The following is a 16,815-nucleotide window of genomic DNA, read 5'->3' as shown; positions in this document are numbered from 1 at the left end:
GTTATACTCTGGTGTAAGGTAAACAACGTGCTTAAGCATAATCACACGGCAAAGAAAACCATTTGGACTATATTTTAATGTCTCAAATAAAAAAAATGTTAATTGCAGATGCCAATTACATAATTCAGGGTTTAACAACTTCAAAGCTTTTAATTAACACGATTTAAAGCGTCGAAAGCTTGCCACATTTTCCCTTTACTTCCACTTCAAACTGGCGCATTTATGTTAATCGAGTTAAAACCAGCTTTTTTTTTGAATAACTTTATAAAAAGACGTTTCAATTTGAAAAAGCCATTTTCAATTTGGTCCAAAACACGGGGAACTATGTCGAGTTTCCCGGGAAATTGATCACATTCGACGGTATGTATTGGAAAGGCAACGTTATCAAGTAATGAACTCATGTTTATCGGACATTGGATCAATTGTTGTCCATTGTTGCCCTCCCAATCTCGAAGATTCGGTCCATTGTTGGGATTGGGGCCTGTAAGGGAAATGAAAATAGCTTGTTTTCCTACTTACGTTATCCGATTTTAGATCGTGAAAACGTCTATATCAATACTTTTCTCCTAAAGTAACGTATACAGCTAGATGATGAATTACTTCTAGTATAGTTTCTTTTAACGAAGGTATTAGTTTAGGAAAAAATATTTAAGTAACAAGGGATTAGATACTATGAGTTTTAGATAATAAATTTTTTTAATTTTTGGTTTTTGAGATATTTTAAAAAAACAAATTTTTCCTGACGGTAATATTAGGCCTACTAACGACACTTCTTTACAGTCACTTTTAATGCTCTTTAAACTGGAATTGTTAGTTTTTAATTCCAACGTTTTTAGCAAAAACTGGTTTGATGCAACAAAGAACCGTTTTGAGCTCCTTTAACTAGTGGTTTAGTGTGAAAAATTCTATCTTAAACATTGCGTACAGGGTGACAAAAATAGTGAATCACTATAATTTGCACACCTTGTATACTGGAAGCAAAAACGGTCCTGCAAACTTACGCTGTTGAGTTAAGGAGTTGATTAGGAATATTTTTGGTTTCTTGCAATTTTTTGTAACTTTCACTTTTTTCAAGTCATTTACAAAAAACTGATTTTATGCAACAAATTTTCAAATTAGTTGGAATTTTGGTTTGAAATTTGAACCCCCTGTAACTCAGTTATTTTTGGGAGTTCAGGGTGGTTCAACTACTTAAAAGAACCGTTTTTAGCTCCACTTTCCAATGGTTTAGAGTGAAAAATTTTATCTTAAAAATTGCGTGAAAGTGACAAAAATAGTGAATCATCATACTTTTCTTGCACAACCTGTGTACTGGAATCAAAAACGGTTCTGCAAACTTACGGTGTTGGATTAGAAAGTTGATGATGTATTTTTTTGTAACTTTCACCGTTTTTGAGTTATTTAAGAAAATCTGGTTTGGTGCATCAAAGAGAAACAAGAAAATTATTGTTTTAAGCACATTTTTTGGAACATTTATTAAATTTTCTATTATTTACTACGAATCCTTAATTATTTTCCTATATCATTAAATTTCCTATATTCAATAATCTGAAAAAACACACAAAATTTGGTAAAATGAGGGAGAAAACCGGTGTCAAAGTTTGAACTGCCAGAAACACAGTTTAAAAGAACAGTCAGAAAATTACCATTTTACGCACATTTTTGGAATCTTCATTTAATATTCTTTTCAATAACTTGAAAAAACACTAATATTTAGTACCAGAAACACAGTATTTGGAACTTACCATTTATAGGAAATAAAAGTCAATCAGGTAGCTTAAACTGTATTTTTAATCGTCGAATATAATGTATAAACATTTTAACTAACAAAATATCAACAGCTAGTACAATTTTTACATTTCAGATTGTTATATCTATAAATTACAAAATAAAATACGTTGTAGATACGATATCTACCAATATTCAGTCTATTAAAATCGCACGAGGGATGATCACAGCACAGAACAAAAACTACAAACTAAAATCGCAAAACTTACCCTCCGCAAACAAAAGCAACAATTTTTTGGACACATAAATATAAAAAGTTTATTAAGGGGGTAGTATCAGGAACAAAACATCAGGTTTATGTTATAATGTTACTTTCACATCATAACATAAACCACTCATTTTGTTTTGAGCGTGTTAAGCCATTTTAAATACGATTTTGTTATGATTTACAACATAGTGAGTTTGTCTGGTTCTGATGATCATAGACTGATTATTCAAAAACAGAAAAAATTAACCATTAAAACCAAATGGTGTATAAAATAAAAAATCATTGCATTTCGCAAAATTAGTCATGACATAGTAAGTGAAACTTCCCCCTTAATATGCACGTTTTGCTATACAGGGTATTCTAAATGTTCTGGAATTTCTCCATAAGGTAAAATCTGAAGCGATGGAACTTTGGAATATCACTAAAAGTCACAACCCTATTTCTTAATGGTTGTTTAGAATTTTTAGCACATATGTGAGATATGAATTTTGGAAGAACATAAAAATTTAATAAAAATTCAAAACAATCATTAATAGATACATTGTTTAACTTTACGTGATATTTCAAAATTTATGGAACTTTTCCCTTGTGGAAAAAGGTCCGAAACATTTGAAATATCCTGTGTATGTACAACATTATATTATATTCAGCTTACACATAAAGTTATAACTCACTTTTTGGTCTCTGATAGGTTAGTGTCTTTTTAATAAAAAAAAAATTCTGTCCATTCCAATTTGTTATAAAACTTGCCTGAACAGAATGTATTTAATATTACTATCGCTAATACATCACAGGCACCGGCCTTCTAATTTCTAAATCACTACTTCCCGTACTTGAAGCCGGACTTGATGATGCTGAATACATAATACTACCTGCTGGCATAGAGTTTGTTATCGTTGGAAACATCCCCATTGGATGACTTGGAGCAAAAGACTTTGTGGGAGGTTGTTGATGATATAGAGAGCCGTACAAAGAAGAGTGTAACGTGGTCATTACTCCTTGTGAAGGTGACTTATCCAATTGCTGATGAGAGAAAGTAGGGGCACCCATTCTGGACATGTCGAAACCGGGGTGGTTAAAATAGGGATAGGGAGCACTGAGACTCTCTAGGGGGTTAAAGTACGGCAATTGTAAGCTGGGGAAGCCCATACTGTGTTTCAAACCTGATGGTAAGGGGGTTTTGGGCTTCCTCCTTGGTCGATATTTGTAGTCTGGGTGTTCCTTCATGTGAAGTGCCCTAAGTCTTTTGGCCTCATCTATAAAAGGTCTTTTGTCGCTTTCAGATAACAATTTCCACTCAGCTCCAAGTCGTTTGGAGATTTCTGAATTGTGCATTTTCGGGTTTTCTAACGCGATTTTTCTCCTTTGAATCCTAGACCACACCATAAAAGCGTTCATGGGACGTTTAATGTGTGCATCTCCCGGACTCGTAGGCTCAGACGTTTGAGATGCTGGCAGTTGTCCGTACTCCTCCATAATGGAATTTGTTGGAAAACCGTACATTTTACACTATTCAAACACTTCAACACCTTTTTTCAAAACAGTCAATTATAGCACCTTTCTGCTAGCAAGCTTTCAGAACAACTGAGCTTTAAATTGTGAAGCAAAAGGTGTTTTATACCTTCGTAGGCGGAGCGTAACGGTTAAGAGAATAAGGGCACATAAGGGATTGACTGGCTCCGCCTGGTTTTTTCACTCATTGGTCCGATTCTTCCCCCCTTTTCACTCTCACACTATACGTTAACCGCACATTATTTTTCTGTTTCGTCTTTCTCCTTTTTGTTACGTTACACAGGTAATGATATTCTTACGAAATACCTGTTCATGTTTTCTTGTACACCGAGTATGAAATATTGGTATTGTGCCCGTTGTAATCTCTGAATTAATGCGTTTGCGAATGTGCCATTATTCAGCTTCAACTTATTATAGAGCGCCCGGTATAGCATTTTTGTTGTTTCATTTTTTCTCTTCCTTCGAATATTCCTGGTTTATAAACGCAACTTTGCAGTTTTAACGTGCAACTTGTGGATATATTTTGATCTAGCACAGTGGTGGTAACTGTCAAATACAACTATGAAGCTATCAAACTATAAAACATTGCTTAAAGGCAGAAAAATCACTACAAATCAAATTTAATGCTTGTATATGTCTGTGAATACAATTTTGGCATTTCTGAAGAGAAAAAAATACTCAGAAAAAAACCGTTTTGCTCTATATTCAACCCTTGGCCTACTAAAGCCTTCCCAATAGTTAATATTTCAATGTTTAACAGTCAATACCTCAAAAACGATAACATTCGAACAAAAACTCACTAGAATAAGCAACAGAATCAAGAAATAGCATCAGTTACTAGGGTTGTCGAAGAAAAATCCGTTGTTGCCACTGTTTTCATGTAGATACGGCAACGCTGCAATCACAAAAATATTTGTAATGCATTCCTAATGGCCATATTACTGAACAAAATTTTTGTTTCAAACATCTATCTTTGTTGGTTTTTAAGATACAGTACCTCGCATTCTTAGTTGGCATAATTTGGATTAATAGAGCTTTTAAACTAAAACAATCATTTAAACAGCGTTTAAATTAGTGTTAAACTACGTTAAATGTACTTTATAGTTTCATAAGTTAAATTTTGATAAAAAATTAGTCAAAAACTGTCAGAAACCTGCTTATATAGTAATACAGTTCAAATCATTATAAATGCTTGTTTATATAGGTTTATGAGTAGAAATTGGAAGGTCTGTTTATTTCGAGCAAATTTCAATCTGTCATAAACTTGACAGCTATCAAATACCAGGTAAGGTAATAATAATAGCATTTTAAGTGGACTTAAACTCAATCTAACAAACTTTAAAATTGTAAAAGGTTCTACATTTTTAAGGTAAAGTTTGGGAGGTTTCCAGATGTATTTAAGTCTCAACTGATTCTAGAGGTTTTTGTCAATTTAAAAAAATATATTGGAAGGTACTTGTATAATCTCTGGTAAAGTCGTTAAAAATAATTTCTTTGACAAATTTAAAATAGTATATATTTCTTAATAAGTGGGCAAAATAAGCAGGGTTTCGGGAACCAGACAAGTAGTGCGGATAAGATACTTTGTTCAAGTGTTAGGAACAATATTTTTTCCACGAAAAACTCCATACTTTATTTATTTTGCGTCATAAATGTGAATTTCGTAAATTTCTTTTAAGACGGTTAACTTTGAACATCAGCTTATCACAGCTCACAGTATAGAGGCCTCTGGTAGATTTAGAAAACTCTCTAAACACTTAAAGCGCTTGTAGATAATTCATTCTAACCACTTTTTGGGAAGTATTTAAAACCCTCTAGCAATTTTAAAAAAATATTGCGTTGTTTAGGATTCTTGTAGAATCCTTTGGCAATTTTGAGAGATTCTCAGCAGTTCTAATGTAATGATTTTATGAAAATTTTCTCTCAGGCAATTTTAGAAAATTCTTGGTAATTTCAAGTCGCTAGTAGAGGCTTTTAGCCATTTTTGAGAAGATTTCAGCAGTATTTAAAGGTTACTGACAATTTGACACTAAGTAATTAAAAAACAAATCCCAAAATGGCAACTGAAATACAATTTTAACGTCCAAAACCAACATTTTTGACTATTTCATTACGATGCTAATTCAAACCAAATTTTGTAAATTCCATTTTAGTTGGAGAATATTTTGACGTTATTGAATTGCATAATTGAGTCAAAAAATTAAAACTCTAAAACTCTATTTTCGTTAGGTTGCTAACTATGGTCCAAGTATTTTATTTTAATGTGGTCCAAAACAAAATTTTATGGACAAAACTTCAAAGCTAAAATTGCTCTAAAATCGTTCCGTCAAGGTCTTCAGTCAAAACGGTCATATTTTGGGGTAATAAAATTTTTATGACTCTATTCATAAACTTTCTAAAGCAGTAAAAGCATATTTGTACAGGGTGGACAAATCTCGATATTTCTATAAGGGATCTCGAATACTATGACACAGAAAGATGGAAGAAAACTGATACCATAGTTTCGATGTTTTTTAAAGAACGTTTAGTGTCAAATATAGTTTTTGAATTAAACGTAAATTTTACGTTTTAATCACTAAAACTGCCAGGTATATAGTCCTTTCTCTATTGGTTCTTCAGATTCACAGTCATGAATTAATTAAAACAACAAGAAGGGTGACTAAATTAAAAGCCTTGCCCTGGATCGTTGGCGCTTTTAAAATCGCCTTGGGCCCTATTAATAAAGGTTATTATAAGGCTATTAGGCACCATACAGAAATAAGTGGTTAGACGTCAAAGAAAGCTGGATTTCGAGTGTTTTGGCCGCATTGTCGGACCCCAACGAGGCCCCTCAACACTTTAAGTGGACGGTGGTTTGTCTCTGTGGGAACCCCAAAGGTCCCACTGGTTTTGTGTGAAAGCTTACTGAACCACTTCAACCAAAGATGTTTTTGATTAGGTCTGCCGGAAAAAAATAATAGTTATTTACCTCAAATTTTGTTTTTATTATGTGCAGTTTCTACGCAAATACCACTGTTCATAGTTTGTGATTGAACTACCCATTTTATTGATATTTACACAAATTCTGGTTTTGGTAACTCCAAAAGCTGCTGTACTTGCCTAAAACTTGCCACAGCTCTTTTGCTAGTTTGAGGTTGGTCAGAAAAAAGCAGCAAGCTGAAAGCCTGACCAATCACCAACAGAGAAGAATAATGAATTACTGTAATCTGTTCTAACAGTGATCATTGTCTTAAAAACAATTTAATTGAAGATTGACGGTATAAAAGCACTTTAATAGACAATAATTTGTAAACATAAATTTAAATTGATGTTGAGTTGGCAAACTTGACCCTCGTGTTCCATTATGGGCAAAAATGACTGATTTTCTTTTTAAAGCAGAAAATGTCGAATCCTTCGGAAAAACGCAACCCATTTCCTCTTACAAGAATCGCGGACCGCTCCTACAAATAAAATACAAAAATGGCGCTTTATGCGGTCTGAATTTACAAAGCAATTGAAAAGATTTCAATATCGGTGTAAGCGCTGTATGTTGCAGATATTTGTGTGTACAGAATTCGATTGAAAAGCGCCCCCCGATTCGGTATTGTGATGAAAATTTACACTTGTGCACTCCAAGGCACATGCTTCTGTTGGAAATGTTGTGTTAAGTTGGAACTTTTCCTTTTTCCCCAGCAAATTTAATTCGTTTTTCGTATTGTGGCTTTTCAAAAAGTACCTCTAAGTTGTGTGAGGGTTTTTTGTTGTCCGTCCTATATATTTTATTATTATATTCACTTTTCTTCATATTGATTCTAAACACTACAGTGGGTCTAACACGAAATTTTACGGACAAAATTTTGGTTCAAACGTTTTGGGTTTCTATTGTTCAGGTACTCAGGCACTAAAACTGTCCGCCAGTGTTATAAATTAACTCAAGGACGGTTACTTTTACTACCATAAAACAGTACGTTATTACAACGGTCACAATATGGCACAATTGCATGTCTAAAGTTTATGGTCCGGTCCATTGTGTGCGGAACAAACGCTGTACAAGGAGCTGTTCGACTTCCATTGTAATAGAGCTTTTAGTTTTGGATACTAAACCAAAGTTTCGTTGAAAAGTTAATTATTACTCGTTACGGTAGAGAAGTAAACAAGCCAAAACACGACCCTTTTGGCGACACTAACACAAAAAAAAAACTGTTCGCTTGTCAAACTCATCGCATTGTTACTTTTGAAAAAGTAATTTTGTTTGAAGATTTGGTTTAGGGAGAATGAATAAGTGACCAAAAACCGTTAACATTTTTGAAAACTGTTGAAAAAGTCACTAAGAAGAATTAGGATTTGTATATTGTAGCACAAATGGTGGAAATTATGTGTTTATCGCACCAGGACGAAGTGTGGTTCAGTGTTATTTACTTTAAAAACAGCCCCCACCAGACTTTCTTCAGGGTTGTCTTAATGTACATAGACACCCTGTGTATTGGTGTGATTGGCGTTTATGCGAAACAGATTTGCAGAGGTGACTAATAACACAGAAGAAATAATAATGATAGGTACTAAAAAAAACAATTAATGTCAAAGACAACAAAAGAAATAAATTTTGACATTAACAGAAGAAATTTTGTTATTCATGAAGGAACGGAGAAAACAAAAGAACAGTTCCTCAACATACAAAAGCATACAAAGACAAGGGACATACAGAGAAAAATTAGTTAGGCCAAACTAAAGGAATTAATGCCAGGAAATAGAAGTTTTGCAAAGCAGATTCGATGAGTTTAATGCACATGGGAAAGTTACTGGAAAATTCATAAAGAAAAAATGTGGGAAAACTTGTAAATGATGCAGAAGAGCTGATTGTGGATAGAGAAGATATTAGAGTCCGGACCTGAGAGAGGAAGTCAAAGCTGTTATTGATACTCTAAGGGAAAGAAACATTCCTGACAGGCAATTTCAAAAATATCTACAATACTGGGAACATTCGGAAAAAATGGCTTATTTCTGAATTTATAATGTTACCAAATACCATACATTATGACCATACTCACATGCTAAAGCTGTTCCACAAAATCATTAATCTAAGAATTTATAGATTTATGAAGAGCAGAAGATGTACTTTTCTGTCTACAACTATTGTTCTGTCTTGTGTGAGGATGCTAAGAATATCATGGGTGGACAAAGTGACCAACAGGGCAGGGCAGTGATCGAGAAAATGAAGATGGACTTAAAAGTAACCATCAAGAGAAGAAAGCTTGAGTACCTCAGACATATTATGAGGAACGAAAGTAAATATCACTTTTTCGTTTTCCAAAAGAAAGTTTATGGTAGAAAACCATCACCAGGAAGAAGGAGAATATCATGGCTTAAAAATATGACATTTCCTCTTTTTGACATCACCTAGTAGCTCAGAGAAAAAATTATGTTGGCTAAAATTGACTATAAAGTTGTGAGACTCATACTTTCCAACTTCCTCATCACTTAATTTTATACCATTTCTCTCAGATTTACAACAAAATCGCGTTATTTGCCGTCATAAAACTTTTCCTGATTCAAACAATACACTATGACTAGCACGACAACACCCTCCTTAATAATCGAGGACAAAAAACGGTTTAGCAAATAACCATCTAGGCTCCCGTGTTCCGCACAATGTATATAACCCTAATGGTTTTTTGCCCCATCAAATAATGGGTATAATGGTAAAGCAAAGCGGCGTTGTCGTTTCAAAACGTCCTTAAAGTAATTTATCTTATTAGCTTTCATTACGCACACACACAGGATTTCTTGTCGCAGGGAAAAGCGGGCAAACGTCGAAGAACGGCCTTTTATGTTTAGGCAAGCAGAAAATGTTTTTGTTGAATTCCTTCAGAAGTTTGCTTTTTTCTCCATATCATAGTCACCATTTTGTACACACCAAACGCATTAATCTAAATGATAACCTTCATTATTCATTCAAGACATCTGTTCAATAGTCAATCAAATCCTTCACTCAGGTGCCCCCCTTAGTTATTAAAAATTATTACGAAGCTTTTTAGTTTCTGTCCGCCATACTAAAAAAAAAATCAAGTGGGACTAAGTCTGGTGATCGTGCAGAACCTGCACAGATTCTCACGCCTAAATCCGTGAATTTGACACGGAAATTATATACGTTGCAAAGGACAGGGGCGGTTTCGTGGGTGGCTGTTTTGGGCAACCGCAGGGGGGCGCAATTAGCTCAATGGGTGTGCCCCCGAAAGTGCATGTGTTCGCTTTTATCGACGCCAACCTATCTTTTTACGCCCCCTTAATTTAATGGCTACAGTTTTCACACCCTCGTCAATGGATGATTAGGCTGTTTTTGAGGTTTTTTCGGTTTGCTAGTTGTTATTTCCGGTGGCCGGATATAGAACCATTTCTAGTTAACCATGTTTGCAAAACCTTATTTGTCAACAAACATCAAGTCTTGATGTTTTCATACAAAAATTCTGTAGACTACCAGCTTTTTCTATTTCTACTCAATTTTTGAACGTGCTAAATTAAAAGTATAATAGCTGGCCGTGTTAGTAGACAATATTCGACCTAATTTGGTGAAAGTTTTCCCTTCTATGACCCCCGACACTGGGTAAATAAATCTATTACAAGATAAGCGATGAAACGGATCGTTAGTTTACATCCTTTAATATCATTGCGGCCTGTTCGAGTCATTACGGTCCATTGTCGTTCCCGTCGAAGCAAAATCTTACAGGGTTTTGTTAAGGGTTAATGATTAATTATTTTTTTAAGTCCCGTAATCCTTTTTTAATCAATTAAAGAGGCCTTTTCAAAAGCGGTGTCAAAGATGCTTTTGATGAACGCTATGGATCCCAGCCAGGGCATTGTCCCTATCGAAACTACCGGAATGGCTAAAAAAATCCAGAAAAACACACTTTGAATCTGACTTTCACTGCTTCATCCAACTGGAAATGTTCAACGAAAACCCCTGTACAAACGACTATTTCATAAGTATAGTATAATAATATGATGTTTGTATATTGTATACAAAGGCTTTTCAGCCAGACAATCTCATAAATAACGCAATTCTAAACGACAAAAGGACACATTATGGCAAAAGTTTAGCGGAGGAAGAATACGCAAAACCCTTAAAAGAAACATATCCCTCTCCCTGGGTCGTGCCAACAAAAATATCATTTATTACAAGGAAAAGCTGGATAAAATACTGGAAACGGCAAACAAGAGTATCAATAATAATGACGTCCACAATTGGGGAGTGTGTTCTTTTGTAGACAGTGGCGTACTGCGCGTTTTTTCTTAAAGTCAGAGCTAAAATTTGGTTGGAATGTCTATGACAAATATCACCAAACACGCTATGATGAATGGAGGGATATTACCTCAAAAGACGTTCGGCTAATGTTTCCGGATATAGAGGAAGTCCTCTAAATAGCCGACGAGAAAAAAGTCATTGGTGGCGGCACCCTCTTCCGGTAGGCATTAACGCTATCAGAAAAAGGCGGAGCTTTTGGATTTATTGTTGATGGTCATCCTTTTAGAAGGTTTTATTATCTGATCTGAAGACAAATACAGAGTGTCACAAATTTAGAAAACGTGGCATTCATAATTATGTAATCTTCTTGATGTAAAGTAATCCAAAAAAAAAAAGCTTTTTCGAGACGTTTTACTTTATTTCTTACCAAACTGAAAAAACAAAATAAAAAAAGTAAACGACCGTGACAGGACTCGAACCTGCAATCTTCGGATCCGAAGTCCGACGCCTTATCCATTAGGCCACACGGTCTCTCCCTTGCCCTTTCACAAAGCCCTTTCGACTACTGAATACATCGTAAAATGCCCTGAATTGGCTGGAACCATCAATTCCAACACAGAAATAGCTGTTATAAAACTAAATGGTTTTTTGGTAAAATAGATTCAGGGGAGGGCTCAGCTTAAATAGGTTAAAAGTAAAGTCTGTCAAAGGGCTAGTGAAAGTGATTTAATAATAATTGTCGTTCCTTTTTCTCACACGTTCTCACAAGAAATGTCTCTAATACGTGTATAGTGAAGTTGTATAAGCAAAACTAAAGGACACGTTGGATTCTTTGCCAGTAGTAAAGCCAACAACAAGACTATTATAAACAATGAAATCGTTCTGATATTATTTGACACATGATGATGCATTAAATGTTTTGAATGGAGTTCCGCAGGGAACAGTTTTGGGTCCCTTGTTATTTTTATTGTATGTTAATGACATTGTCAGTACAGTAAGTGGATGTAAAATAGAAATGTTTGCGGATGATACCATGTTATATTTGACGGGAGAAGATCTGGGTGTTATGCAGCGTACTGTGAATGATGATCTGGCCAAATTATTCAAATGGCTTTGTAATAATAAATTGTGTGTAAATATTGAAAAATCAAAGTTTTGCATTTTTGGCAAAAGTCTAAAAACCGTAAATTTTGAGGATCTAAATATAGTTATTGACAACAGAAAAATTGATCATACCAACCAGATTAAATACTTAGGAATAACATTTGATTCTCAACTTAACTTTTACGCACATGCCGATTATGTTACTCGAAAATTCGCAAAAAAAGTAAGTTTTATTGCAAGAATAGGACATCAGTTATCACTTGCTACAAAATTGTTATTGTATAACACGATAGCTGCTCCTCATCTCGAATTCTGTTCCTCTATACTGTATAACTTATTAGCTTTTAAGATTGACCAGATCCAGAAAATCCAAAACCGAGCAATGAGAACTATTCTGAAATGTAACCGTTATACTCCGATCGAAACTATGCTCAATGTTTTAAACTTTTTGTCTGTAAAGCAAAAAATTGATTTTAGTGTGTATGTGTTTGTATTTAAAATAAAAAATAATTTGTTGCCCTCATATGTTTCTGATAGGTTTAAGGTTTTTTAAAGATGTACATAATTATGGCACAAGAAATTGTTCAAATTTTGTATTGATGGAAAAATGTCGTTCTAGTCAAATGTTGAATTCTGTGTTGTATAAGGGATTGTATAAATTCAACATGTTGCCACAAAAAATTAGGGACTGTGATCAACTGTGTAGTTTTAAGATAATGATCAGAAGACATATTTTAGAACAATGTAGTGTTTAGTGACGGTTTTACATCATTTTTTTTTTGCATTGTATACTTTTTAAGTTGTTTATTGGATAGCTATTATGCTAAATAAATACATCTTATTATATGATAATAGAATGAGGTTATGAAATATGCTTCAATAATGTAAAGTTGTTTTTCTTAAGTTTCTCACTTAATTTATTAAATTCACACCTTACATCTCTTGCATTGTTTCAATATGCACAAGTTTGACCCGCGCTTTCAACAAAAACCATAAATGCCACTGAATAATTTACTGTGGTTTTTGATGTGTGATATTCTTCTGAATCTAATTAATGAATTTTGGCCAACATTCGATAATATTCAGGACCGCTGCGCCCCTTGACGAGACATCACTCCACGTTTCATTTGCATGATAAATTTCCAGAGCAAGACTGGCGGGTGATAATACGATTTTAGTCGGTGAAAGGTGGAAATAAATTGATTTCGCGTTTCTGGTGACATATTAATGCACATATTAAGATTTCGACGAGAGGATTCTGATGCGTATAGAACGATTCAAATATGGCGGGAACTCATTACGACGTCGCTGAAGAAAGATTGTGTACGGGCATAATGGTGTTGTGATGAATTGGCAAAGCCCCCGCTCAGAATTAGGAATTATACCGTCTGTGACGTGGATAATAAATCCGGAATTCAATTCAGCTGGCCAAAATTAGTAGTAAGTAGGTCCGTAAGGTGGTATGGCACTAGAAGTAATATCGTGGTAACTGTAGAGCCTTAGTAGAGCTCTTTGGTGGAAACTTGGTAAGGATTCACATGGAGGCAAAGGATTTCCCGGATACTCCTGCTACAGAATTTCATCATAATTTTCTTTTATAAAATATGGTGTACAAACTTACGTATGGTTGAAATGGCGTAAAACAGTCAGGGTTTGGTATATTCGTGTTATATAAAGTATGACAGTTGGTTTCATGATCCACTGATGTTTTACCTGATGAAAATCATGTTTAGTCTAACACTCTAACCATAAAGGTTTCATTATTACCATTTGTTGTGTAAAAAGCTCTATCAACGACCAGTTGCAATGGATCACAAGTATTACTTCCTTTATTAGCATTATTAGAATGCTTATTGGTTTTTCTTCTGGGCTTGTATTTGTAATTTGGATGGTCTAGCATGTGTTGCACTCGTAGTCTTTTGGCCTCATCTATAAATGGGGTTTTTTCACTTTCTAAAAATAGTAAAATGTTTAGATAATGCACATACTACATAGTAGAGTAAAAACAAATACCTGAGAGTAACTTCCATTCTGTTCCTAACCTTTTGGATATTTCAGAGTTGTGCAAACCAGGATGTCTACTAGCCAGCTGTTTCCTTCTTAATCTGGACCAAACCATAAAAGCATTCATTGGACGTTTAATGTGATCCAACCTAGAATTCACAAAATAAAAACTTTTCAATTGAAATGTCAGTACAATCACCGTTTTTCCGCACTTTCCATTCTTGCAATCGCTGACCAGTTAACAAAAAGACTGGACGCAAAATAAAAAATATATAAAAATAAAAGGCCACCGATTGCATTTAACGCTCGGTAAGCATCCCATGCATTGTGGTTTTATTGACAATGTCCGTATTGTTGCTAACTCTATTTAGAGGAAAAAATTACTGGGACACAATTGAAATAATTACGACCGGTTAAATCGGCATTATTCGATCGGATAAATGGGTTTGCGCCCAGTTCGAATTGTTTTGTCAGTTACATTGTTAATGTTATGTAAAAATGCGGGATGGACTGTTAATGAACAAATCCACTCTAAAGTGCTAACAGAAAAATTTTAAATCCACTTTGAACAGAATTGTTCGGATTTTACGATGTAACAGGAGCTGGAGAGGAACGTCCATTAGACAGTGACAAAAAGGCTTTCATTCGGATTAGCGCCCCAAAGCGTCTCTCTTGAGACGCAACCCTCAACTGTTTGTTTATCACTTTGTGCACTCCTATTAATAAAATGCATGCAGATTGAATGGTGTACTTTTCGCATTTTTAATACCCACCCAGACCCTTTTAATTATTGTTGCGCCCTTCTTGTTTTTATAGCGCTTTAAGAGTGTCGCTTTTCATAATTGAGCAGAGTTTATTTTATCATTAAAAAGTTGTGATGGGGTAGTCTAAAATTTTTGTTCTCTAGAAACAGTTATCTGTCAGATGTATGTACTGTGTGTAGTTTGTGATTGGTCAAAAACAAACAGCAAACTACCCACTGATTGACAAATTCAAATCAGTTTTCATGGTTTTCTGACTATTTCCAGATCTCTAGTTTTAAAAATTGACTTCAAACTCGTAAAACTTTCTTGGAGCCTTAAAATGTGTCTTTCAAGTCAGTTTTCAGAGTTTTCACACCAATTCCAAATCTCCAGTCTTAAAAATTACTTCAAACTCATAAAAATTGACTTGAAGGCTAAAAAATGTGCCTCTACAGTCAGTTTTCAGGGTTTTCACTGTTTTCAGACTAACTCTCTCCAATCTTGGAAATTAACTTCACACCCATGAAAATTGACTTAAAGGATCACAACATGTCTTTTAAAGTCAGTTTTCATGGTTTTTGGACTAATATCGAGTGTCTAGTTTTAAAAATTGACTTCAAATTGGAAAAAAAACTTTCTTGCAGGCTTAAAATGTGTTTTTCAAGTCAGTTTTCAGAGTTTTCACACCAATTCCAAATCTCCAGTCTTAAAAATTACTTCAAACTCATAAAAAATTACTTGAAGGCTAAAAAATGTGCCTCTAAAGTCAGTTTTCAGGGTTTTCACTGTTTTCAGACTAACTCTCTCCAATCTTGGAAATTAACTTCACACCCATGAAAATTGACTTAAAGGATCACAACGTGTCTTTTAAACTCAGTTTTCATGGTTTTTGGACTAATATCGAGTGTCTAGTTTTAAAAATTGACTTTAAATTGGAAAAAAAACTTTCTTGCAGGCTTAAAATGTGTATTTCAAGTCAGTTTTCAGAGTTTTCACACCAATTCCAAATCTCCAGTCTTAAAAATTACTTCAAACTCATAAAAATTGACTTGAAGGCTAAAAAATGTGCCTCTAAAGTCAGTTTTCAGGGTTTTCACTGTTTTCAGACTAACTCTCTCCAATCTTGGAAATTAACTTCACACCCATGAAAATTGACTTAAAGGATCACAACGTGTCTTTTAAACTCAGTTTTCATGGTTTTTGGACTAATATCGAGTGTCTAGTTTTAAAAATTGACTTTAAATTGGAAAAAAAACTTTCTTGCAGGCTTAAAATGTGTATTTCAAGTCAGTTTTCAGAGTTTTCACACCAATTCCAAATCTCCAGTCTTAAAAATTACTTCAAACTCATAAAAATTGACTTGAAGGCTAAAAAATGTGCCTCTAAAGTCAGTTTTCAGGGTTTTCACTGTTTTCAGACTAACTCTCTCCAATCTTGGAAATTAACTTCACACCCATGAAAATTGACTTAAAGGATCACAACGTGTCTTTTAAAGTCAGTTTTCATGGTTTTTGGACTAATATCGAGTGTCTAGTTTTAAAAATTGACTTTAAATTGGAAAAAAAACTTTCTTGCAGGCTTAAAATGTGTATTTCAAGTCAGTTTTCAGAGTTTTCACACCAATTCCAAATCTCCAGTCTTAAAAATTACTTCAAACTCATAAAAATTGACTTGAAGGCTAAAAAATGTGCCTCTAAAGTCAGTTTTCAGGGTTTTCACTGTTTTCAGACTAACTCTCTCCAATCTTGGAAATTAACTTCACACCCATGAAAATTGACTTAAAGGATCACAACGTGTCTTTTAAAGTCAGTTTTCATGGTTTTTGGACTAATATCGAGTGTCTAGTTTTAAAAATTGACTTCAAATTGGAAAAAAACTTTCTTGCAGGCTTAAAATGTGTCTTTCAAGTCAGTTTTCAGACCAATTCCAAATCTCCAGTCTTAAAAATTTACTTGAAACCCATAAAAATTGACTTGAAGGTTAAAAAATGTGCCTCTAAACCCAGTTTTCAGGGTTTTTACTGTTTTCAGACTAATTCCAAGTCTCCAATCTTAAAAATTGACTTGAAGGATTAAAACGTGACTTTAAAGTCAGTTTTCATGGTTTTCAGACTAATTCCAAGCCTCTAGTTGTAAAAATTGACTAAAAAAATTTACTTGAAAACTTAAAATGTTTACTACCCACATTTCCTGTTGAAAAAAAAAACTAACATACGGCAAGTAATTTAAAAATCTCCT

The 16,815-nt window shown here is 34.2% G+C and overlaps 2 protein-coding genes and 1 non-coding gene across 3 annotated transcripts; all 3 read right to left on the bottom strand.

The window, feature by feature from the left end:
• Positions 1-1,773: 1,773 nt before the first annotated feature.
• LOC145733652 (SOX domain-containing protein dichaete-like) lies at positions 1,774-3,623 on the bottom strand. The gene has a single exon (XM_081986570.1). It carries the CDS (start codon positions 3,497-3,499, stop codon positions 2,777-2,779), a length of 723 nt encoding a protein of 240 aa, XP_081842696.1. The 5' UTR covers positions 3,500-3,623; the 3' UTR covers positions 1,774-2,776.
• A 7,562-nt stretch (positions 3,624-11,185) lies between these two features.
• TRNAR-UCG (transfer RNA arginine (anticodon UCG)) lies at positions 11,186-11,258 on the bottom strand. Its single transcript has one exon. It is a non-coding gene; the product is annotated as a tRNA-Arg (tRNA).
• Positions 11,259-11,271: 13 nt separating this feature from the next.
• On the bottom strand, positions 11,272-14,164 carry LOC145733615 (uncharacterized). The gene is made up of 5 exons (XM_081986518.1): positions 14,035-14,164; positions 13,845-13,984; positions 13,599-13,784; positions 13,453-13,544; positions 11,272-13,400 (listed from the first exon to the last, which is right to left on the bottom strand). The coding sequence occupies exons 1-5, from the start codon at positions 14,052-14,054 to the stop codon at positions 13,266-13,268; spliced, it is 573 nt and encodes a 190-aa protein (XP_081842644.1). The 5' UTR covers positions 14,055-14,164; the 3' UTR covers positions 11,272-13,265.
• Between the last annotated feature and the right edge of the window lie 2,651 nt (positions 14,165-16,815).

This window comes from Ips typographus, linkage group LG9, assembly GCF_016097725.1.
Source record: "Ips typographus isolate SLU linkage group LG9, UJ_Ityp_2.0, whole genome shotgun sequence".
NCBI lineage: Eukaryota > Metazoa > Arthropoda > Insecta > Coleoptera > Curculionidae > Ips > Ips typographus.
This window is presented reverse-complemented; position numbering and strand designations above follow the sequence as displayed.

Coding starts and splice junctions, on each gene's coding strand:
- LOC145733652 (XM_081986570.1), bottom strand. CDS start 3,499: ATGTACGGTTTTCCAACAAATTCCATTATGGAGGAGTACGGACAACTG.
- LOC145733615 (XM_081986518.1), bottom strand. CDS start 14,054: ATGGAAAGTGCGGAAAAACG. Junction 13,985..14,034: donor ATGGAAAGTGCGGAAAAACG/GTGATTGTACTG, acceptor TGTGAATTCTAG/GTTGGATCACATTAAACGTC. Junction 13,401..13,452: donor TTACGCCATTTCAACCATAC/GTAAGTTTGTAC, acceptor GAAATTCTGTAG/CAGGAGTATCCGGGAAATCC.